General features: G+C 48.7%; 1 protein-coding gene across 4 annotated transcripts in view; it reads right to left on the bottom strand.

The window, feature by feature from the left end:
- The window catches only part of Tns3 (tensin 3), a 223,324-nt gene that overhangs the window by 49,341 nt on the left and 147,605 nt on the right, over positions 1-26,378 (bottom strand). For all 4 annotated transcript variants that reach the window (XM_051200598.1, XM_051200597.1, XM_051200600.1 and 1 more), the window contains one exon: positions 13,812-15,071. In XM_051200598.1, coding sequence (XP_051056555.1) covers positions 13,812-15,071 — 1,260 coding nt within the window. The remainder of the gene's footprint in view (positions 1-13,811; positions 15,072-26,378) is intronic.

The following is a 26,378-nucleotide window of genomic DNA, read 5'->3' on the forward strand; positions in this document are numbered from 1 at the left end:
TCATTTATGGATATTGTCATCACTAGTCAGCCAACTCCAGACAGACACAAGGGCTGCGATGGGCAGACCACAAACTCAGGGGTATCCTAGGATGCCCAGAGACAAACCAGTGTGCTCCATCCAGAAAAGGTCTAGGGGTACAGGCAAGGCCAGGTGCTGGGACTCAGCCTACAGTGCTAGGACAGGAGACTGGCTAAGCTTGACTTAGAAGGCCAGCTAAGATCTGATATGAGCACTGAGAAGACTATACATCTGCAGTGACCCAGGTATGTGGTTCTGCCATGACAAACTGGACCTTCACGTGGAGAGGAAAACCCCAAACCAGATACTATGAATGAACATTTAATAGCCCAATACCACTCTCTGCCAGAAACTCCACAGGCATTTACTCCTGACCCAGAGGCCCATGGTCTCTGCTCTTAGCTAAACCTGATATTCTTCTGGCTGGGGAGAAAAATATGTCTGGGCTAGAATCTGTTTGCTTTTTATAATTAAGAATTCAGGGAATTCTTATATTGGGCAATAGGGGGAAACCTGCAGAAAGTGATATTTCAAGTCATAGTGTAGTCTAGGCATAAGATAAAAACACAGAACCCAAGTATAATGATGTGTGCTTGCGATTCCATGAGGCCGGCCTGCTGTTGGTTCAAGGTCAGCCTGAACCAAGGGCTGAAATCCTACCTCAAAATGGTAAATACACAGGGGCTGGGAAGGTGGCTTGGAAAATAAAGTGCTTCTTGTGTGGGGAAGAGGCCTCACACATGGCTGCCAAGATCCAGCCTCAGGGACACAGGTGGCCTCCTATCTGTTAAAATGTGTTTGGCCCTGCGACTTGGAAGTCTGAAACAATGGAAAAAAATAAGCCCAGTGAGAGAGCCTTGTAACACAGCAGCAACCCCAGTAAGAGCCAGGTGCTCTGCACCTGCCCCAGCAATGGTGACAAAGAAGACAGATCAGAAAGACACCACTGTGTGAGCACCCAAGGTGCCTGGTGACCAAGCTGGGCAGTGGCTCCAAAGTAGAAAAGTCCATAGCCCTTTCATCACAGTGATGAGCAGCAGAGGAGTTCCAGGGCTGGGAGCTGGCTCTACACCACACAGCACATCAGTAAACAGCCATGCATCAATGTCAGAGATGCAATGGCAAATGCTTTATGGGCCAAAGTAGCAGAAATGGTACCAAAATATTGAAAAGCCAATCCTTGGGATGTGGAATTCCAGGCAAGTATTCCTACTTTCTATAAATGTCTCCATCTTTTTAAAAATTTCAAACTATAAATATTTTTTGTAATCTTGTATTTTAAAATTATAGAACAATTACATCATTTTTACCCATTCCCTTTCCTCCCTCCAGGCCCTCCCAGGTACTACACACCCTGCTTTCATTCAAATCCTGGACTCTTTTTCTCTTTAATTGTTATCACACACACACACACACACACACACGAATATACATAAATTCTTAAGATATAAAAACAACCTGATTAGTCTATGCAATGTTATTTATCTTTATAAATTTTCAGAGCTAATCATTTGTTGTTAGATGACCAATTAGCGTACTCTTCCCTCGAGACTATTTCTCCTGCTCTTGGCAATCCTCAGTTGCCTGATGTTCTCTGTGTAGGGTTGAGGCCTCTTGAGCTTTCCTCCATCCACATTAACATGTCTATTGGTATCATCTTGGCTGGGTTATGTTTAGGCAGCCACTCTGGTAAGAATTCATGGGCGCAGCTTCTCTGACATTTCTAGGAGACACCATCTCACAGCAAAGTCCCTGTTCCTTTGATTCTACCTCCCGAAGTTTTCACTAATCACATTTTTACTTTCTAAAATTAAGGAAGACTTGATTTCCATCCATGGGGATGGGCATGGTCTCTTACACATGCATCGTCTTAAAGTTCCTCAGACTGAGCTGTCACGCACATGTTCATTTGACATGCCCACATTCACGGCCACAGACCCAGCACTCACTCTGACATGTTTTGGTCCCGACTTTACAGTGAACACGTGCTGACACATGCCACACACCAGTCTCTTATCAACATACTATCTGACACTGAGTCACACGTTCTCTCCCTGATTCTCACTCGTGGTCATTCATTCACACACATGTGCACTCCCTTACACCTCACACTCATGCATCTAGTTGCCCCCATAGCCTCCCATACTCTCACACACTCACATTTGCACACTGACATAACATCGGTCTGCACTTCTGTGTTTTTTGCTCTCAGTATTGTGGGTCCACACGCCTGGATACTACAAGACTCCCCATTTGAAGGCTGCTATCAGGAAACAGGGTGCTGTAAAATTCCTAGAAATGGGCTTCTTCCAGGATGAGGAACCCCCAGCATCGGCACTTCCAGGGGCTAAGTGAGCATGTGTGGTCCAAGACTCCCCTTCATTCAGGGAGCAGTCCTTGACTATCAAATTCCTTATGCTGATACCCCCATAAGGTCTACAACGACCCTATAACAGCAAGTATGCCAAGGTCCTAAGCATCAAATGCAGACACCCGAGCCTCAGAAGAAAGGTGGGGCTAGGGACTGCCCAAGGAAAAATGCAGGTACAGCCACTTCAGCCTGACTCCGCTCACTACATTGGGGCCTCCCAGGACCAATGTTCCCAGGTAGAAAAGACATGTTTTCCTTCACACTCTGGTGATCTAGTGAGTCTGGAAGGAGGTTGGCTGCTGCAGGGACACTTCTCTAGGTGTTTCATTTACTATCTCTGGTGCCTGTCAGGCAGGTCACCTCTCTTTGGAAGGACTGAAACAGTAAGCACTGTATCTCTGCAGCACCACCTCCCTGGGGACAGATGTGGAGACAGTCACTACCCAGTCATGCCAGATCTCAGCTCTGGTGTCCATCCCCACTGATCTCTTGAGGACTGGCTGCCTATGAGCGGGTATCAATGGGAGGGCAGGAGATGGAGGATGGAGCAGCAAATGAGGGACAGATGACATGGTCAGCAGCCTGAAGGCTGACTCCTCCCGCCTCCCTTAAGAGCCCATGGTGTTTGGTCAAACATACACTCCCAACCCTTCCTCCCTTCCCTGGGAACAGTGCCATACAGTAAGGAAGACATGTGGCTTCTTTGTTTCTTTTTCCACTCTGGGCTCAACACGTGAGCATCTGCTGGGGAACAAATCATTTATGCTCAGTAGGTTACACTCTTTGCACTAACATGAAAGCACCTGTGTGCACAGCCATTGCTACGCACCACCCTTTGTCTTCCCCCTGGGTGGATCTAGCTGCCAGCTCCTAGCAAAGCAGTTCTCAATTTGTGAGTGTCGTCTAAGACTGTAGGAAAACACAGATATTTACAGTACGATTCGTAACTGTAGCAAAATCCAGTCATGAAGTAGCAATAAAAATAATTTTATGGCCGGGGTTACCACAACATGAGGAACTGTATTAAATGGTCTGGCATTAGAAAGGTTGAGAGCCACTGTCCTAGCAGGACCCTCGGGGCATCAGAGCCTCGTGTTTCCCTCTATGGTTGGTGCTCCACATCTGCAGAAGCAGAAACAGTAGATTTCATTGGTTTATATTATATGAACTGCAAACTGACTTCAGACCTCCAGTGCAAAGTTGCCTTGACAGGCTTGGGCAACTGAATAGTAAAATACTTAACAAGTCAATGAGGAAATAGTAAGTCTACTCTCTGAAGAAACCTCTAAAATTATGCCATACAAGTGACCAGGACAATATTTGCTGTTCAGTTTTCTGTAAGAAGTCAAATCCAGGGGGAAAAGGACAGGAAAGGATGGGAGCAGGGAATGCCGGAGGACACTAATGGGTGGCTGTCACTGCTGGTGCTGGCCTGCTATGAGAATGAAGACGAGCTGTGCCAGCTTGAGGGTGTCTTCCCAGGGTTCAGGGCAGTCTCACACTCTCACCAACCCTTCTGAGAAGAGCCAAGGGGAAAATGGACAAAATCAAGCATCGGGAACATTTGCAGGCAAAGGGCCTCTCCCAAAGCTGTGACCGACCCACCTGCACCTGCTGGGGCCCACCTGGCTCCCTTCCCACCTGTGCCTCCTGGGATTCAGTTGTTGTAGTGAGTTGCACCTGCTTCCAGCATATTCCCTGGCAGTAAAAAGGAAACTTGAACTGGACCCTGGCTCTTGCAAAACCTTAGAGAGCTTGAGACACAGAGGCCACTTCAGGCCTAAGTGAGCACAGAGCATATTGGCAGGCAGCTCTGCCTATGAACCTTGTTCCAGGAACCACGGAGGGAGGCGATGTGGTGACACGCTTTGCTGTGACAGTGTGACTGGACACCAGACCCCGACATCAAGCCTGCCAGTTCTTCTAGGCACCCCAGTGTCCTCACGTGGGTCATCCTTCCACCTGGCCCTATGAATCCAGCTGACCTCAGGCTATAGCTTAAGACCTGAGTCCCTATGTGCTCATTACTGCTGTTCCCAAAGTCAGTGCACCCATGTGTGAGTGAGGATGCCTCTGAGCATGGCCCAGGCCCATCACAGACTTTGCCAAGCCTAACAAGAGCTGGACTACATTGGTCTCTGAACTCTAAGCCTCTGAGAAAACACACATGGGGGCAGAGACCTGTAGAATTCCAAGGCCAAGCAGATCTGTGGACAGTGTGGTAGCAGGGCAAAGACAGCCAAGTTAGGGTGCACCCCATAAGGCCACCAGGATAGTGGGGAGATGGTGACAGTTCATCTGGAGACACCAGAGGCCTTGTGGGCAGGAGTGCATTACCCACAGGGCCCACTAGAATTGTGTCCAGACCAAGACTGTCAGGTACTGTGTTAACATGCAGGGCCGAGTCCATGATAGCCCAGGACAGATCAGATCAATGCTGGGAATCCTTGAGTATGTGTTGTGGGGGGGGGGGGGCGAGGTTTAGATCACTTAGCTGGAAAACCATTTTTAAGAAGAAATCTCCCACAGTGCTCCTTGGTAGTTCTTCACTTGTTCAAATGTACCTGACTCCCAATTATGAGGGCGGTTGGTACAAAGCCTTCCCTCACTGTCTTTCAGCTGTGTCCTTCAATGCTGCTACAGGCCATACAGATGGTCTTTGGTGTCACCTGGCCTATCTGGAAAGATGGAGAAGGGTGCCGAGCAGGAAACACCATGACACCCACCCTGACTTTTCAGGGTAGAATCCTTTCCCTGGTGAGGCACATAGCCCCCTCTATTGCTAAAATAAAGCTACCAGTGCTAGTAGGAGGTAGTACCAGACCACTGCTGTCCTCTCCATCCTGCACAGCAATGTCCCAAACTCTGGTCCCATGGAACCAACCTGGCTGAACATCCCAGCCTCAAAGAGCCATGGGATGAGTGACTAGATACACATCTAAGTTCAAAACAATAATTGTAATGTGTGGTTCTCCAGCAGAGTGTCACTAAGATCCCTCAGTGTGGGCTCCATTCTTCCTGTTCTGCATCTACCCCTTCTCTTGGGAGATAGGGCATGACCGCCAAGCTTTCTAATTACAGGCATAGCAGGTTTGAACCCGGGAAGTCAGTGAATGAGCATAAAGTACTTCAGACACTCTGAGCCCTCTTCAAGGCCAACCAACCTCACCTGGCAGACAGAAGCACTTGTGGGTATCATTAGAACCTGTACTCAGAAAGCCATGGGTGGTCACAGAGTACAGTGCAAAGAATGGACAGAATCTAAGTCTTAGCAAGAAATTAGTGTGCAACACACCTGATGACAGTGGACTCAAAGGCTCTTACCAGCACTCTGCATAGGCATGCAGTGACACAGACATGCTAACTTGCTAGACCACACTGAGTATCTCAATGGTATATATCAGAATACACTGAGCATCTTACATATACACAGTGACAATCATAAATAATAAAAAGGAATGCCGGACATTGGTGGTGCGCATGCAGTCCCAGCACTCAGGAGACAGAGGCAGGCGGATCTCTGTGAGTTTGAGGCCAGCATGGTCTCCAGAGCTAGTTCCAGGACAAAACCAAAAAAAAAAAAAAAAAAGGTCGTAGAGCATGATCCATTTTAAAGCATGGTCTTTATTTACAGGATCATGTAAGAACAAAGCAAGCCTGGCACCACATGGCATCTGGGTGGTTTGGAAACTCTCTCCCTCACATCCCTGGGAGTGGAAACAAATACAGCAAAGGTTGTTGTGTGCTGAGGCAGGGGCCTCCTGATTTCAGCTCACTAGGGTAGATAGGCATAACCTCTACAGACAGTAAGTGGATAAATGCTAGTGTCATGAGGACAGTTCAGCCCCAACGTTCCCTGAGTTATTTAGTCCTCTTCCAGAAAGCTGAATAGAGATAGGCTCTGGCCCCAGTCACCTGGTGGGCATGTTCCTCAAGAGCAGACGGCATGCATTTCCCACAAAGAAAAAGGGTAGGACGCTGGTAGCCCAAGTGCTGAGTGACATATGAGGAAGAGAGCAGAAAAGGCCTCTGGGTATACACAGGGCCACCTACCCTTCTTCCCTCTCTCTGTTCTTAACCTGATCCTAATGGGGAAAGACTTCTGCCAAGTTATGACAGAGGAAGGGGGTAGAATTGAAGATGTATTCCCTGGGGAATCCTGCAAGTGCTAGACTAGGTGAAGGCATACTGGAAAGGAAGATAACATCCGCAATCCTGGGAAAAACATCTTTCCTGTGCAACAAATATTGACCGCAATGCTGAATGAGCCCTGCATATAATTGTAAAGAGCTTCAAGCTACAAAGGGCAATGCCACCCACTGCTCACATCTGGGAGATTCCGCTCACCAGGAAGGTTTCAGGACCCAGTTTTGATTCCTTCCTTTTATGGTTAAGTAACCTCCATATCTACATCTACAGAGGGGCAAGACACATCCCTCAGTCATGGCCCACGTCATGACACAAAGACCACAAGACAGAAACAGGAATGACAGCGCAGGCTGACATCACCTAGCTTGGGAACTGTTAAGAGTCTCTTCCTCCTGATGGAAAGGATTTGACCTCTATCACATAGAAGACCACAAAAGGCAGTTCTCCCCGAGGGTGGCCTTCCCAGAACCTGGGTCCCTTATGAGATGGCAACAGAGCAAATGTTTCTACTACACTGAGAGCTGGGAGCTTCTGAAAATGGCTCTGTCCACTGCCTGGCTGGTCAGTCTCCAAATAAACTTTGAAACATCTGAGTGGTACTTTCCCAGAAAACTCGGCAAGAACTACCCCGGGACCCAGTAAATCCATGTCTAGTGATCAGTAAATAGGTATTCAAACAGGTATGTGTGCACGTGCATAACATCACTATTCATAACAGCCAAAATTCAGATGGAATTTCATGTTCATTGACAAATGAACAGATCAACTACGGAATATTATTATCTAACCATAAACAGGAATGAGTCTCCGATAGTCACAAACCTTTGAAAATAACATGGTCTGTAAAAAAAAGAAGCTAGTGCATTTGTATAAAAAGCAAGAACAGCTAATCTAGGGAGACAGGAAGTAGGTTAGTATGCTGGGGACTGAGGTTGGGTGGCTGAGAAATGAGTGCTGATGGGTAAAAGTCTTCTCTGGAGGAATGGGGAGAATTCAAAAAGCACACAATGGTAGTGACTGTACAAAAGTGTAGCTTGGCTAGGAGCACTATGTCCTGGAAGCTCCCTACCCCCTGCAGGAACAAATTCCAAAGCCTCCCACATGTCAAGTCAGGCAAGGCTTTATCACTGAGCTTCATCCCCAGTGCAGAATTCTCCCTCATCTGAAACTACTCTGCAGAAATGGTAACGCCAAGTCCCATACTTCCACTGCCTCTGGGCCATGACCCCCACCAATAACAAAGTCCTACCATAGTGTCCCCTGTCAGATCCACCTTCTCCATTGATGGGACAGTGATCATATAGACAAGCCCTGAACTGCCCAAGGGCCTGTGACTCACCCTCTGGGCTCCGTGAACACAAAATTGAACCTGTGGTGGGCCCACCCTGCTCATCCAGCATTTTTCCCTGACACTTCTACTAGTGCTGGTTACTTAGCATGCAGTTTTCCCAACATCCCATACCCTTTGGGGGCATCTACCTGGCCAGTATCCATGCACCAGCCAGGCCTGGCTATCAGGGTCTCATGGAGCACTTCATAGATTCCTTGACTTGCTAGGGGTGATGGTGACGGAAATGTGTTAACAAAGGTGAACCACATGTCTCTGGTCCCTGCCATAGAAGCACACAAGGGCTACATTCTGAAGCTTCATGCACTCCTCCAACAGCAAAGGAATTCTAAAAACACAAGTAGGAAGTCCGGAATGCTATCTGTAAGAAGTGACTGCCAGGTTCCTGTCACCAGGGCACTGAGCCTAATGTAACAAGAATCGAATATTTTAACAGCATCAAGCAAGAAGTCCCCAAGGTATGGAATAGGCAGCCAGCTTTCTGTCGTGCACAGAAGGGTGGGCTCCATAGTCTGGCTTGCTTCTCTGGTTACTCGGGTAGCCCTACCCTTCCACTGTAATGCCAGAAAACTGCCCGCTTGCAAGGAGAATTGGAGTGGTGGGGGCAGAGTCTGGTGGGGTCTGTCAATAGGGGTATGTCAATAAAGCAACATCTGGGGCTCTCAAATAAGGTACAGAGTCCATCAACCAGAGTGGGAGCAGTCTTCCTATGAGGGGTGTAACACCGAAGTCAGCAGCGCATGCAGTGCCTAGTGGGTCTCAGCCACCAAAGCTGGCTCTTCATCCCTGGTCAGCCTCTCTGGTCCTATGGAGGAGATGGGCTGTCTTATAAATCCTCTGACCATCCTCACCTCACCTCAGTGTCCATCTAGCTAGGGAGGGGAGGATCTGCATTGCCGTCACAAGAAGTCTCTGTTCACAAAAAAATCTCTACAGGTTTTACCCCATTCCAGAAAACATAAGCCTGGCTGGTGAAAGGGCAGACTACAGCAGAACAAAGGCATGGCCAAGAGTGGCCTCCTGGTGGGCTGAAATCATTAGACTGGAGAGGGAACTCAAGAGTGAGTTGTCACTGTCATCATCATGCTCATCACAGTCACCCTCGCCACTGCTACCACTAACATCATTGTCAATATCACCACTACACTCATGGTCACCACCACCACCACTACCACCATTTTCTGGGAAATGAAGAAACCAAATTGCCTGTTCTTAAAAGTGGCATGACTTTCTAAAGGGGAAACCCCACAAAAATTACTAAACAACAATAACAACAAAAATACTTCTAGAAAAGCAAGTCTAGTAGGATGAATTGCTAGCTAGAATAAAAATCCCATGTTGGCTGGGTGGTGGTGGTGCATGCCTTTGATCCCAGTACTCGGGAGTCAAGAGGCAGGCAGATCTCTGGGTGTTCCAGGCCAGCCTGGTCTACAAAGCGAGTTCCAGGACAGGTTTCAAAGCTATACAGAGAAATCCTGGCAAGAAAAACAAAGTAAAACAAAAAAATCCCATGTTAATTCTTCTCACCAACAAACAGCTGAAATAACCACCTTAGAAAGAATAAGTACAAAGCTTTATTTTGGCATGGGACTTAAGAGGGTTCAGTCCTCAAATCAGTTGGCTCTATTGCTTTGGTCCTAAAGCTATCACAGCAGAAGGCCATGGCTAAGTCAAATGACAATTCATGGCCAGAGAGCAAAGGAGAGAAGAAAATGAAGGGGCAGGACTTCTACTATCCTCTTCAAAGGCACATCCCCAACCACCTAAAGACCACATCCCAATGGCACCTTCTGGGAGCAAGTATTTATCATGTGGACCTTTGGGAGACATGCAGGATCCAAACTACTGTAATATGATTCCCATCCCTACCATCACTATATCTACCATCACTGCTATCACAACCAGCACTACTGCACTATGAAAGAAATATCCTCAGATACACTAAGCCTTCAAATGTGGTTTCTTTTCAGAAATAATCAGCTCAGCCCCCACAGAGGGGGTGCACTACCTGCTATTACCTGCAAGCTGGAGTGAGTCCAGCTACGCAGTTCTGTTGGAATATTGCAATACCAGGGAGGGATTCTCAACTCCTTACTACAAACGGTGGCTTTCTTGCATTCAAGACAGTAAAGGATTTTACTGACTTGAGGATGCTGAGGCTTCATCATCCTACAGTGGACCTGCATCCATAGCCAGAACTGAGAGTTCAGCAGGACCAGGCCTTGAGATCAGGTGGGAAGGTGGGGCAGGGAGAAGGAGCACATGGCGAAGACACAGCCCAGAATCTCCATGTGTGTACAAGACTGAGAAAGGCTGTAGTCAGGCAATTCCATGTCCACCATGGGGCCAGGATTCATGCACAGCAATGACCTGGGGCCTTTCAGCCCCTCCTACTCCGCACATTCCAACTGCTAGCCATGCACTAGGACCCTAGCTCAGCAGCCCTCACTCCCCTTCCCACACATCTGACTGAGAAAACAGGCCCGGACAAACAGACCCGGAGATTGTTTAAAGTACAGGGTTCTAACACCACAGAACACCAGGGGCTCACAACCACCTCCCTGAAATTCTCTGCTGTGTCTGATTTACTAAACTTTTCCATTCAGAGGTAGAGACAGGAACACTGAAATTTAAATCCCAAGATCAGGAGGTAGAGATGGCCTGGTGGTTAAAAGCCCAAGCTGCTCTTCCAGAGGACCTGTGTTTGATTCCCAGCATCCACATGGCAACTAACAATCTTCTATAGCTCCAGTTCCAGGGAATCCGACACCCTCACCAGTTACGCAAGTGGTGCACAGACATAATAGCAGGCAAAGTAACTATACACATAAAAAAATTTTTAAATTCAATTATAAAATCAACAGGGTTCTAGCATTTTCTCTACCTGCCAGGGAGGGAAGAATGTCCCCTTCCTCACTCAGATGGAAGAGGTACACATGCATTCTTTTGATGGGATTTCATCAAAACAAGATATCCTGAATTGAGGTCCAAAAGGCAGCTGTGCAAGTTGTGTGGTGGCTGCCTGCACCACAGCCAGGCTTCTTATATAAAAGTACAAGACTGCAATACCCAGGAGGAGTCTGGCAGACCAGGCTTGCTACATTTGGGAGCTGGTGCTGACCTAACACAGGAAGCTTGCCTTGGAAGAAGAGCTGGCTACAGGAAGGGTGTCACTGGCTCAGCTCCTCCCTCATGCTGTGTTCATTGCTACGGCTTGGGGACAGCATCTCATTTGCAGCAGGACTATGAATTTCAAAAATACCTTCAGAGACTACTGCCAGTTTTGCTTTGGTGTGTGTGTGTGTGTGTGTGATACCACTATGATTCCAAAGGATTGACAATAGCCCATGATGCCTGTTGAACATAGATGGATTAATAAATTACTAATCTATTGTTTAAGTAAGGAAGGTATTTAATTTGAAAATTTCACTTACTTTCATAAGGAAAGAACTAGAGGGGACCTGAGATTAAAATAAAACTCCAGTTAGCAACATGATCCGTTTCTCCAGTAATTTAATAACGGCCAATATGAAGGTGGAAGCCACAAAGTGATGCTCTTCAGTCCCTGAACCCATACCTGCTTTACTACAGGAGGGGGGAATCCCTCAGGACAGTATTCAGTCAACTAGAAAACAATCACCTGAGCCTGTTTCCTGTGTCCCCACAAATACACCATAAGACACCCGCAAACTTTTCCAAACCCCAGGAGAGATTTTGTTCCAAAAAAAAAAAAAAGCCTTTTATTTTACCATCCCAAGTACTATCTTCCTAGAAAACGCATTAAACAAATGTTGCATAAATTTTTGTTTCCACTCAAACCTTAGAACTCCAAATCTCCTGAGCATATTCAATTCAATGAGTTCACACAGCTACAAGAACTGGCCTGGCCTGAGGCCTCAGTCACTGCTATTCTTTCTGTCATCATGGCTGGGGTTGTTGATGGCTACTAACTACATCACAGCCTCTTGGAACTGTACCAGACAGGAAGCCTTCACTCTGTCCACCCTCCAGGTGGGACACATACCCACCAGCCACTCCAAACAACTATAATAGCCTGCTGTTTGTCTAGTGATGGATCCCAGCACGGGACAGGTAAAGTAATCTGGCTTTCTTCGCACCTTTTGTCAGACACTGGGATAGAGCTTCCTTTCTACAGATGGCCTGAATGAAAAGTCACAGCAGCCCTGTCCTTTAATGATAGTGTGCCAGTTAGCTGGTTGCCATTGCAACCCTGATGTTAGCCAGGATCCACGCTGCAAGATTCTGTTCCTGCCTGGAGAGAGATCCACATCAGCCAGGCTGAAATATTCCAAAGATGGCAGAGACCATGGGTCTATTCCAAAGGGTCCATGTGAACTCAGGATCTGAGTTTCTGACACCACCTAACCTCTTACAAACATGATGCCAAGGTGGGGATAGGCTCTAAAGCAAGAGTCCTGGGAAGGTGAATTGAGCCATTCTGCTTGGACCCCAAAGTAATACGCAGCATCCTCAGGGGCTTCTACCACCAACATCACTAGCACACAAACTAATGGGGATGCTCATTGACTCTGGGAAGCACGGAAAAGCACTAATGGGAGGATGGAGGAGGTGGCTGAGAGCCTATTCCTCCACTGTCTTTCTTGTCTCCCAGGTCCTGGCCCCTTGTAACATCCATGGCTCCATCTCACCTGCCACCCCCTGCAGCCACTTCATCACCCTCGCAGATACCTCACCTTGGTCAGTCTCCTCCAGGGAAAACTTTGTGCAGATTCCAGACCAAGCCCTGTCCCTTCCATCATCTCCCAGACCCCTTCTCAGGATATGCTGCCTAAGATCTAAAAGCGCTGACATCTCAGGATGCTTTAGCTTGTTTTCTCATCCAAAGACAAAATGACTCCACCAGCTCTCAAACCTTCGTGACCCACGTTAACACTGGGAGCATCTGATAGTAACCTGATCCTAAGGCAGGCCTAATCACACTGACGCAGTCAGTGTGCAAGAAACATTCCCAGAGACTTGGTCAGAGGCCACTGTCCACTCCCACCAACCTTGGCCTTCCAAAGAAGGCCTTGTCCTGGTGGCTAGCTCCCCTGGTTCTAAGGCAAAAAGGTCCACGCAGTTTTCTCTTCTGACAGTTGGGTACAGCACATCGATGGTCCTCACATCCAGGTTGTCACCCTTGCTACACCTAGGCCCATGGTTGTCGAGATCATGGTTGTCAGGAGCCAGGGACCTGAATCTGCCCTGCCTGAGCTTCACTGGGATATTCCACACTCTCTGCTTTCCCCTCTACGTCTCCCTCAGCCCTCTAGAGCCAAACTTCTCTCCAACACAGGGTGGCTCCGGCCTCCCATGAACACCCTCCATGGTGTCTCAGGAACTGGAACCATATATTTGTAAACAGGACAGCTTACACACCCTGACTGTTTAATCAGACCTCATTTCCTACAAGGATGACTTGAAAGCCCATCAATGCTGACTCACTGAGAGGCCTGGCCCTCTTCCTAAAGGTACATTCTTGAACGGAGAAAAGTTGCATTGCCAAGCCTATTTTCCAGATGTGGAAACTGAGGCTGGGAGAATTTGTGCATAGGTTCTGAATCACACAGCTAGTAGGTGCCAGAGGAGCATGGACTGAGCTGCTCAGTGCTCTCAAATGGCCTACTGCACCCCGCAACAGATGTGACCCGTGTGTGAAAGAAGCAGGAATATCCCTCGTTAGGGGGCCCAATCTCTGCCCTGAGCCATCTTTATAGGCAAGTTTTGCATTTCTTCCTTTCCACCATTCAAATCTCTACCAAGCTCCCATAGTGACAAGGTACCATTTGGATTCTAGGTCACGGCTCATTAGAGTAGAAACTGCTAAGGAAATGAGTTTCAGGAAATCCAAATTCCCAGCTGGACAACTTCCTACCTGACACCAACATCCCATCAACTCACCTTGCCGACCAGGGCTCCGGCCAGGGCCTTCCACAGTGTCCAGCCTGCCACTACACCGGAGCCCATTTCCCACACCATCAGGACATACAGAGCCATTGGCTGAGATGCCTAAGGCATTCATATGTGTGGGGATAGGTTCAAAGGTGGGGTCCAGCTCCAAGATCAGCCTGTTAAGTTGCTCAATGGACTGGTCGATATCCAGAGTAGGAGAGCCTGGGGAATGACCAGTGCTCAGCTCCTGATGGACTCCATTCATGACTCTGTCCTCTGCAAATCTGGACTGGAGTGCTTTACCAGGACAGAGTGGCTGAGTGTCAGGGGGATTTGGCCCATTGCTGATGCCTCTCTGAACGGCCACCCTGCTGCTGGCTCCACGTGTGGGAGTGACTGGGATGTGGGGCTGGGGCTGGGGCTGGGCAAGGCTAGCACTGTCCACTGTGCTGTGGCTGCCCAGCCTGGCCTCCCCGTCTGAGGCAAAGCTGTACTGGTGAGCAGCCACCATCTGCTGCTGACGCACCCAGGTCTGGGTGGAATAGTTGCTTTGCCCATAGGCCTGTGTGGGGGTGGGTGCAGAGGGCTTCCTCAGCAGGGGCTGCAGTGGCTTTGGCTCTCGGGCCCCGCACATCCGCTCCCGCTCATAAAGGGAGTCCACACCAAGGCCTAGGTCTGGAGAAAGAACACCATGGTGATCTTCACTAACACCATTTCCAAAGCCATCAGACAGGAGGGAGTTCTGGCTGCTCTTGAGGCAGGTGAAGGGGCCCAGGTGGGCTGACTGTGGCCCTTCAGAGGAGGAGAGAGTACCCAGGCTGTCCACACTGTGCAGATCATGGTGGGGCATCTCATCATCCAGAATGTCAGTCTCCCGGTCCTTTAGGGCAGTGTCTCCATTCACATGGACCTGGGCTGGCACCACGTGGCGCGTCCCACTATACTTGCTGGGCACATCAGTCATGTCTTTGTGGGAGCTCGTCGAGTCTTCCAGGCCGAATCCACTGAGTAGCTGGTCTAACTCAGCCTTCTCCTGAGGGCTCAGGCCCCTCTGTGCTCCTGGGATTGGACGCTCTTCTGTCTTATCAGTCCTGGCCGAGGCGGTAGAGTGACCCGAGTCACTACTGACTGACAGGGTGTGGTCACCGTGGTCTGGACTGCCGGTGGCTGGCATGCCCTGAGGGCTGCCAGGGATGCCAGAATCTGAGGCACTCTTTTTCCTCACCTTGGCATACAGGCTTCCATCCACTGGGCCCTGTGTGTGTAGCACTGTAGGGAAAGCAAGAGACAGGCCATAAGCCAGGGAGCAAAGGGAATACCAGCCACCACAGTGGGCACACAGTTACATCCACAGAGGAGCGATCTACAATGCAATTCGACAGTAAACAGGTGCAGACTCAACTGGGGTCCCAAAACTCCATACATCCTCTGTAGGGTGAGCACCAATAAAGAGGGTTCATATATCAAACATATTTGGCTAAATTCATCTCTGCCTTGTTTTGTTTTGTTTTGCTTGTCATACTGTGGATGGAACCCAGGATCTCTTGAATGCTACTAAGTGCTTTATCACTGAGCTATACCCATGCTTCATGCTTACCTACCCATGTAGGATACCACACACATGCACGTACTCACACAGGCACATGCACACATACACACTCATACATCTAGAGAGGAGCATGGGGATTCTCCATTCCTTGAATCATTAATGTCATTATATTGAATGTGGAGCCCAGCTCAGCCCACCTGGGCCCCTTCACCTGCCTCAAGAGCAGCCAAGAATCAACTACTCATCTATGCCTCCATCCATACAGCTAACACTTTTGAGCACACATGTGCCAACTGTCATTAAATCCCCTGTGTCACTGATAAACCTGCCAACCTATCAACACTCTGGGATGTGCTAAAATCTAAATATGCAGCTCAATGGAAAGGGAAAGTATGAGGAGGCTCAGGATCTGTTGATACCGCACAAGATTCTTGGTCAACACAGGCATCTGATAACCGTCAGAACCTTGGATCCTTTGGGCCTAACTTGCATGTACTGCACATGGAATGTCATGAAACAATGTGGTCAGGAAGACTTGATGATGTTATTAATTAGGGCCCTGGTAGCTGGCTGTACGTGGAGATTCACGAGCCACAATCTGCTGACTGGCAGCTGTAATTGCCTTGACCACACAGGGCGTGTCATAGCAAGAGCTTCCTAAAATAAGCTGGAGCTCACAGTCAGCATATCTCCCCTGTAAGCCTCCCTCATTCTCCTGCACTCTGCACTGTGGAATCATAGGCATTCCACAGCAAGGGAGCTGCTGACGGCTGGAAACCCAAGCTTTTAGGCAACTAAGATTCAAGGCTTTAGCCACCTCCCACCTTTCTGGTGGCTACTGAGCCTATACATACAGAAGTTCAGGAGAGACTAGCCCTGAGCATGTCTCATGGACCCTGGGTCATACTCAGCATCTGCTGCCTTTTTTGGGAATACTGGGATGGGCTGACATGTTGGGAATGGCTCTGAATGGTATGGGATGCTGTGCCAAATGCTCACACAGCCCTGAGAACACAGCTCTGAGAACATGCCTAACCTGGGCTCCCTTCTCAATTTAACTGCACTATAAGGCAAGCATGCAGAGAAGAGGAGACAAGGATGAGGAACACTGATTATGTAGTCTAGCCTGGAAAAGCCCAACCACATCTTAAAGTAGAAGTTGGGGGAGAGAAGCTCTGGGGGTGGGAATCATATACAAGCTGTAAATAGAGCAAGTCAACAGAGAGAAGACAGGTGGTGACATGCACATACGCTGGACGGGGGTGTGGAGTCATGGACCTTCATATTGTTATTGCTTGTTTAGGAAGATCAGAGGCTTCTAGGAGAGTAAATAAGACTAAGCAGCCGTCAGGGTGCCCAGAATCCAGGCTCCAGGGCCTGAGTACACCACCTGCAGCTTGACACCACCTACCCGTACACACAAGGCCGGGAGTGCACATATTTGAGGTTCAATTGGTGGCCCTAAATGAGTTACACAGTAAGTGACACTGAGCCAGGTTTCAGACACAAAGAGACTAAAAGCACCTACACCCAGCTCTGTGAAAAGCAGACAAAAATGTCTTTGTAAAGATGACCCAGGCCAGCATAATAGGTCCAGGGAAGCATCAGCTATATCTGTCATTAGGGTGTTCTACTACAGGAAACTCAACTGCAGAAGGCCCAAGGCATGTCCTTCTGTTCTGATCTGGACAGTGTGAGAAAGGATGATGAGAAGTTTCTGCTCCATAAGAATTACAGAGACGCTCTGCTTCTACACACACACACACACACACACACACACACACACACGCACGCACGCACGCACGCACGCACGCACGCACACACACGCACACACTGCATGCACGTACGCATGCATGCACACACACACACACACACACAGCAGAATGCCAGGTGGCTGCTACTCCAGTCCCCTGCATAAGGCAGGCAGCCAGAGCACAGGTCACTGGGACACATAGCTAAGGGTAGAAGTCTGCTCATTTCAAAGGCAGAGTGCATGCTGCTAGACATTTCACTTACAGCTTCCATAAGGTCTGAAGTAAGAGTTCTCCATAAGCCTCAATTAAATGGTACCAAGGCTTAAAAAGAAAAGGGAATGCAAGAATGAACTGTAAGAATATTCTTATAATTTTCTAGTTTAAACTGGAATGCAGCCAAAAAAAAAAAAAAAAAAAAAAAAAAAAAAGCCTTCAGAAACTTCTAGAGCCAATCCCCTAGCTGCCCCTAGGTAAAGAACAGCTCAACAAGAAGGACCCAGAAAGTGGTAAGAGTGGGCTATTTCTCTGACTGGCAGCCAGGAATCATCCTATTGCTACTTTTATTAATAGCAACTTTTTTGAGCTTTTAATTTTTTTTAATTATGTGTATATGGGAGTGGGGGACTTTGCATGCGTACAGCAGTTACAGAGGCCAGCAGAGGACATCAGATCCTTTGGAGCTGGAGTTACGGGAGGTAGTGAGCCTCCACCGGTGTGCTAGAAAACCAAATTCCAAAGCACTGCCACAGTACTGTGTGTTTTTAGCCACTGAGCTACATTTCCAGGCCCAAATAAGAGAAATCTTAAAATGACAGTGATGCAGAAAAACAACCTGTGAGCCTGATCTCAGCCTGGCCCAGCCCAGTTCTGAGCCCCTCAGAGGATCGGATAAATCCTTACAGCTCAGACAGTATATGACTATGCTCCCCAGGCGATCCCAGTGGCTGGACAGAAAGGAGCCATCCAACCCCAACAAGAGCCAGAGACATGCTGGACTCTCCAGAGCTTCCTGTTGCATGCAGAGCTAGCTCTCAACTTCACAACATGGCCAAGAAACCTACACAAAAAGCACACTGAACTCCCAAACTGGGCATTTCCTGCTAGGAGGATGTAGGGGGCAGGGGAATCCAGGAAGGCAGAGGAAGCTGCCACAGGGCTATAGCTCCTCAACTGCACCAGCCAGCAGGACCCACAGGCAGGAGAGCAGGCAGCTCTTGTCCTCACTGTGCCCACCCCATTTTTGGTGAAGTCCCACTTATCATCCTGTTGACAAGAGGAGTGAGAGCCTCTGTTCTGGACACACTAGGAGCCTAAGCTTCTCTTTCATCCTGGAGGACCAGATCCTCACTCTGCCATTTCTCCGTGAAATTTCCAGCTCTGACATCCCAATTTCCCCGGGCTCCTCACTGATGAATGAAATGAAATAACCACTCCCAGCCTTCAGTGAAGTCGTCAGAACTACAAGCATGCACTAAAAGCGCTCAGCCCACTGACCTGGAAGAAGGGTACCCATCAGCAGTAGTGAAAAGTTATCTCCACAGTGAAGAAGGCCCAGCTGCTCCCTCAGATTGCTGGGGAGCATACCTGCCACAAGGCCTTTGCACTCGCTGCCCCCAGAGTTCCCCATTCCTCATCCCTGCTGGGCTTTTGCTTATGCACAGCAAGCATCAGTATTTACCACCTATTCTGAGCTGCTCAGCTCTGAGGCAGGGGATTCCCTCTGCTTTGCTTCCTCTGATACTCTGGTGCAAGAGAACACTGGTACCCAGTGGTACCCTCAGCTTAGGATCACATGACAAAACCTGGGCCACACAAACAGCCAATAAGGTTCTAAAAGCAGATGTGCCCAACAGCTCTGGGCTACCTATAACCAGCTATCCCTTCCGGACAACATACTAGATCTGACTGTCCATGCAACGCATGGGCAGGGCTGGCAGTCACTCCTCGCTCTCTTGACCGGCTTTCACAGGACAAAGAGCAGAAGTAGGAAAGTCCCTGGAAAGAATCAACCTCAGGACTCCAAAAAGTTAAAGAAAACCAAAATTGCTAATGTTAGTTCAATATGCCCACGGGGGTCTGGAGCACTGGCTATTCTCCCAGAGGACCTGGGTTCAATTCCCAGCACACATACAGGGTGGCTCACAATCACCTGTAACTTAAAATAAAAACAACGATCAGTAATTGTTTCAAGCCGGGTGCTGGTGGCTCACGCTTTTAATCCCAGCCATCGGGAGGCAGAAGCAGGTGGATCACTGTGAGTTCGAGGCCAGCCTGGTTGGTCTACAGAGCCAGTTCCAGGACAGGCTCCAAAGCAATACAAAGAAACCCTGTCTCGAAAAAAATAAAAAAAAAAAAAATCTCAGAGTCAATATGCCCACGGAGTAAGAGATAGTCGCGGAAGGTATGAGGGATGTGCGGCCATTCTCTGGCCAATGTGCTATATGAGTCAGGGTAATAATAGAGAGAGAGACAGCATGTGGGCCAGCAGAAGCACAATAAACGGTGCCACTTCCGTTCTCATGTTCTCTTGCCACCTCTGAGGCCAATATTCCAGCTCTGGACTGCAGGGCTGGGGATCAGTCCCTCTTCTATGTACATCTGTGTCTAGTGTCGCTAAGCTATATGGGCAACAAAGGGCATCTCATACCAATGTCGGTGTGTCTAAGATAATACAAAAGTTGCTAAGAATGACCCAAAGAGCATCGTAGTAGAAATGAAACTTCAGTATGAGCACCGGCTAGTTGCAATCTTTCCAACCAACCCAAAGAGGATCCTAGACTTCACTGATGCAGGCCTCTAGGGGCCTGGGCTAAACACTGAAGGGAGTCCATCCTTCCCTAAGGCAGACAGCACCTTATGGTGTGGCTCTGGTTCAGAAAAGTAGTACCAAAAAGAAACTGATTTTCTTCATCCAGACCAAAGAAATGCTGCTAAACATAACCTTACCTGGGTTCTGGGGCCCTGGTGGGAGCTGAATTCTTGGCTCTCAAGGGGCAGAAAAGGAGAGTCCTGCCCTGGTTCACCCTGCCCCACAATGCTGCAGGGTTCTCAGCAACCTTCTCCTGTGGAACACAGTGTGTTGCCTAAGCTGCTAGTATTAGAGGATGGAAGTGTAACACGTAAGAGTCTGGAAGCTGCACTACAGTCACTCACAGGCCCCTCGCCTCCTTTTGTATCAGTTATCTTTTGGTACCCATAGGTTCTCAAAGCCCTCATTTAAAATGCCTTTGCATTTGTGGGTAATCTGTAGATATCCTCCCATGTTCTTAAAAAACGCCTCAGTGCAAAAGCCATGGGATAGTGATTATACTGTCTACAGAAGAGAGCAAAAGAGAAGGGTCTCTATAAAGTCAGACCTCTTTAAATTTCAACCCCTGATTAGTTGACTCTGAAGCTACAAGGGTGACTGCTTAAATAGCGGGTTTTTACCTTTTCCCATGGTGCAAAGGACAAACATATAGGAGCAGTTGAAGCCAGTCTCATGTTGAAGATGGAGATTAAGAAACCGGAGCCAAAGAAGGACTTGCCAGGGGACCCCAGCTTTCCAGACACAAGGGAAGAAGCTCAACACATCTCCATCCAAGGTAATCCTTCCATTTGGTGGCCCCTTTCTCTATGCACTGTTACCAGGCCCAGCCACCCACAGAGGGCCTCCCCTTCAGAAGTAGCTTGTGTGCTTATTGGTCATGATTTCTCTGCAGCCTGTGGGATGACAGGCCTGAGCCACCACACCCAGCTCCAATCCTGCCTGTAAAATTTGGCTTTCCCACAAACACGGAGAGGCATTCACAAAGTATTTCAAATGGGAAAGCCAAAACAACAACAACATGAAGGGAAAAGAGAGAGAAAACAGCAGTTCAGAGCATGTAGAACTGAGTTCAGTTCCCAGCACCCACACAGCCCATAGCTCACAACCGCCTGCAACTCCAGCTCCAAGGAGGGGATCTGGCCCTACAGTCTATGCAGGCACCCACACTCGTATGCACACACCCACAGGTACACATGAACACCCACATATAATAATGAAGAAAGAAAATCATCTTTTAAAAAGAAGAAAGCATCCCTTCCCTTGCTGGCTGAAGACGCTGGAAGGTGCCTGCATACCTGTGCTCACACGCGTGTGAAGAACCAGCTGAGAAAAGAGAGGGTGGCTCCAGACTTCAGAAGGCTCAATGTCAAGAACCTAGAGACTCACAATATATGAAGCTGCCCACTGGCCCCACCCACTGCCCCCCCCCCCAGAAAGCTGACAGATACCAATGAACATACGCCTTCCATGTCTAAGAAGCTGCCTGGAATCTTTGTTTCCTTTGTGCCCTGACTTCATGGGCTGACTGCCCACTATAAATGCAATGTGGCGATCCCAGCAATGCCTGGAGCTCATAACTACTCAGCCCCTGGGGAGCAGGGAGAAACAGGAGATAGAAGGGAAGTGGGTGTGTGGGAGGAGCTACTGAGAGAAGGAGTAGGACTGTTCTAGCTGATCCAGGGGCTGTAGAGATTTCCACCTCCCCTCTCCTGTAACCCAATCGACACTGAAGAACAAATGGCTGTTCCTGTGACTTCAGGGACAAAGACTCAATTGCCATGTATCCACTACAAAGCCCAATTTTCAGATGGAAACAGAAGCACGGGGCAGCTGAACTAACAATAAATCATTTTAAAAGGCCAACCTGGGAGCTGGAGAGATGACCTGTTCTTCCACAGCAGAATGGCCCACAAGGTAGCTCACAACCACTGGATCTAGGGGATCCGGTACCTTCTTAGGGCCTGTTTGGATAGCAGGCACACTTGCATATGGTGCACACATATACATGTAGATAAAAAAAAAAAAAAAAAACCCATATATGGGAGGGGAGGAAAAAATTAAGGCTGATTTAACACAGCACAGAAGTTCAGAAGTTAGGACCCACCATCTACTTGGAAAGTTGGGTCTCTTGGTTCCTTCAGATTGCATTCCAATCCCAACCAAACACAAAATCAGCAATTTAATTTTGGAAAGGAATGTTTTCTTTAGCTTCCACAGATAAAGTACCCAAACTATGCTACATTCATACTCCTACACCCTCAGTCCCTGGAGACCACTCAGCATGCTGGGGTTCCTCCCTAACTCTCAAGACAGCGGATCACACCAGGTCAGGAACTCAGTGTTTTCGATGCACGTGGGGTGCTAATGCTCTCAGTTAATGAGCCTGAGTTCTGTTCCTGACTCAGGCTCCTCAGTTCCCACTACAGTTTGGAGGCCTCCCGGACTCTAAAAAACAGGCAGCTTTTCTACAGTGGAAATCTCCCAGTCATGTCTCCAGGTTGCCCTAAGGTGACTCACTCGAGGCCACTGAGTTGAATCAACTCAATATCCAAATAGTGAGATAAGTGGGGGCAGCCACAGGTCCCCACTGTGAAACCCTGGGAGCAACAGCCCTCCCAGGAAGGGTGTGCAAGAAGACTGCTCTTAAGAACAAATGAACACTGGCAGCCCACAGGACAGGTCTCTGCGCACTGTGCCGGGGTGAACACAGTCAGGCTCAAAGGCTCCAACTGTGGGACTCTAGGAGGGTAACACCGTGGGCCGCAAGGCCGGGGTACATATAGATCAGTGTGGCCGGGGGGAGGAGGGCAGGCTGCAAAGGGGTGTGGAGATGTTTCGACCCATAATTTTTTCCACCTTGACTGGTATTAGCACTGCTGTAGAATGATAGAGACATTCCTGAAGGCACTGCATGTACAGAATTTTGTCAACATTCTTTAACTAACTAAGACCACCGTGGGCAGAGGCAGACAGAAGTGAGACTCGGCAATAGGCCTTACCCTGCTCTGTTGCCTCTTTTCTTCTTCTAACCCTCCTGTTCCATCCCATTGCCCAGTCCCCGACCCCCCTGAAAGGGTTAACTGTCATTGCTGGAGTAGCCATCATAGTCCCCTCCTTCCCGTATCTCTGAAAAACTAGAATGGCATTGCTGGGCAGCCGGCATGACCCCTGCACCGCAGAGCTTCTTTGTGGGGGTTCACTGAAGAAATCTGTAAGCACTTTTACCCCCTTCTTCATTCCACAGCTTCGTGACCTCAGGAGAATCGCCCACTCTCTCTGCACCTCATTTCCTCCTATGTAAGCCGGCAACCAAGAAGCAGGCACTGATGGCGGCCCCAGATTCACCAACACCTGCACCGAGGGTGTGCTGCACATCAGCCCTGGAGGATAACCTGGACTCATGTAAGAGTTCACTCCTGTGTCATCCCCACCCCCCAGGGCTCCGAGCTAGCTGAGCAGAGTCCTCCAGAGCATCTAACTGAAAATTCACGCTGGGAACTACACTTAAGATACATCTATTAAGCCACAGGTTAAGGGGCTAGACAGACAGCTCACGGGTTCACCCAGTTGCTACTGTTGCAGAGGATCGGGGTTCAGTTCCCAACACCTACATGACAGCAGACAAATGTCTATAACTCTCATTTCAGGGGATCCAACACCCTACTCTGGCTTCTAGGGGGCACTGAGTGCATGTGGGGTACAGAAATACCTGCAAGAGAAACACTCATACACGTAAAATGAAATCAAATAAATGTTTAAAATGAGAAAGGATTTACTTTGTAATTTATCAAAAGTTCTGTAAGTCAGTGACGTGATTCTAACCATGCCACCGCAACCCCAGTGGCTTTAGGGCCAAGGTGACCTGTAACCTTTACAGATAGATATACATTCTGATCAAATAGTTTTCTCCTGGGTGGCAAAATCATAGGAACAAAACGACTGGACAAATCTGCTGTGCTCTGAGCACTTCACAGTAATGTCCCGTAAAGCTAGCCACCAGCCCCCAAGGAACCCAGGATTCCCTCTGCTCACTCTGTGAGGTCATGGTGCTGACCACATCTGGCTTCCCCGGGGCAGGGCCACAATGACCCCATGGATCTTATGATGATCATTTCAGGAACCCTGACCATATCACCTGACCTCCTTACAGTTCCAGACCTTTCTTCTTGACCTGCCAAATCAGCTGACACTGAGCTATAGTATGCACAATAAATGGACCCAGGAGTTTCCCAGCACACAGCATGGCTGATAGAAGACAGCTGCTGTGCAGGAGCATGTGTAGTGCTGGCAGGACTGGCACTGATGGGGTACCAGAGTTCAACCTCCGAGCATGGGAGAGCCTATCACCAAGTCAGGTGGCCCGAAATCAGGGCTGTGCCAGAGTACAAGGCAGGGGTGAGTACGGGTAGGTCTGGTCCACGTCCCAAGGGCACCTGCTTTGTTGGGGTCTGGTGGGGACTCAGGTACCAGAAGACCCGCCTTCCACCATCAGGAGATGCCAAGCTCAGACGCTTCATGGTGTCATGTCACAAATCACATATACAGAAGTCACTCTTAGTTTTCCCAACTGTAACTACAACACTACTGACCTCTCATTAGAACAAGCTTGGCTTTTACTTTTGCCCTAGGGTCGTGCCTCTGTGTTGATTAAACATTTCCTGGTTAGTATTGAACTATTTTCTAACACAGAGCAATCAAGAGCTAAGGAATATGTCTGTGCGTGAGTCTTTTAAACTATCACCTCTAACCACAGCATGCATATACTATTGGTACGATGAACTGAGTCCTTTCCCTCTCTTTGTATTTTTTAAATAATCAAGAAGAAAACAAACTTTCACACTGTGAAGGCAGCCTCTGTTTCTCACCACAGGCAAAGTCCCAGAAATAATTCGCGCCTACATCATCATTCTCACTGCCCGAAACCCCAAACCAAGCCAACCCCCTAAAAGGCAGGATGCCAAGGTGCGAAAGCCAGGGCCAGGGAAGACACCTACAGGTGTCAGTAACAGGGCACGGGCAGCAACTGTCCTCGGTGCTGGACAATGAGCACCTTGCAGGGCATTGGAGAACAAAAGGCAGGCTGTACAATCTTGGACAAACATAAATCAGGAAAGAAAGAAATGGTAGCAAGAGCAGGGACAACACACCCCCAGGCCAGCAGTAAGCCACCTCCTGCAAAGGGATCGTGCCCCACACCCTACTTCAGCTAGGAGCAGCTGGGACGCCTGGAATCTAAGGCGCCTGACTTTTCCTAGGCGAGGCATGTGAGTGGCAGGTCCAAAACAGGACCAGGTGCCCCTCCCCCCAGCTGTACATACAACCCTCAAACCACAAATGCTGGCCACAGGGTTGCAGCACCCATCCGGACACCTTCTGACCCAGCTCTCTGAAGACTTCTTAAACAGGAAACAGATTCAGGTCAAAAGAAAGAAAGAAAACAAGAGCCTCAGGACAGGCCACCTGGATACACCAGCCACAGAGCTGATCAAAAGAGCTGAACATATACTTCAGAACAGATCCTTCCACCTCAGGTCACCCTGAATGCTCCCCTCAAAGAAACAGGTATGACAGACTGCTCTGGCTTGCAAGCAGATAAAGGCATTCCTAGACCAGTCCTGCTGGATGTGTCAAGTAGGGGCTTTGGATCCTCTCTCCATTCCACTGGATAATCCCGGCAGCTCTGGCCAGCATTATCTCCCCTTCCAAGAGTGAGCTGGCAAGTCTCAGAGACTATACGGCTGGATTTGGGACACCTTGCAAAAGCCACAGCAGATATGCGCAGGCAGGAACATACTCACTGCTTACCTTCCCTCTAACCACTCAACAGCTCGTTCAGTACAGAGTCAGACCAGTTCTGGGGAAGGACGCCTTCAACAGCATCCCCAGGTGCCCCTCCTTCCCAGAACACCGTTGCCTCCCACTCCAGCTAGTGCAGAAAGTAAAAATCTCTTTGGCTGCTGCGGGGACTTTGATTTTGTCCAAGAGGGCCCAAGCAATGTAAACATGAGGGCGGAGTTTACTGCAATCAGGTTTAGTGAAATTTGAACTCTACAGGCTGAGGGGTGGGGCCAGAGGCCTTCACTCTGCTTAGTGGCCAGCTCCCAAGCATTTTTACAAACAAGTTTTATCCTCTTATTTGCTTTCTTTAAAAGATCCAGACAGAAAACCTCTGCAGGACAGCCCCCTTGTTGGAGCTGCTTGCCTTCCATGCTCCGTGTGGCAGAGAGGATAGTGCCAGTATTAACTGTAGCAAAGCATACCTTTGCGGTTTCTGTAGGAGGTCCTTTTCCATCTCAGGTCTCATTACAGTCAACTTAGGTGGGCTTCAGCCAATGCCATCTCACTCTGGCTGAAGTCAGTCACAGCACAACCACGTACCTCAGAGAGACACTACAACAAACAAGTACAGCCCCCTGAAACTACGAGGTTCCCTCAGCACAATGAAAACCCTTACAAACATCTCC

Source organism: Phodopus roborovskii, unplaced genomic scaffold, assembly GCF_943737965.1.
Source record: "Phodopus roborovskii unplaced genomic scaffold, PHOROB, whole genome shotgun sequence".
In the NCBI taxonomy this organism is placed as follows: domain Eukaryota; kingdom Metazoa; phylum Chordata; class Mammalia; order Rodentia; family Cricetidae; genus Phodopus; species Phodopus roborovskii.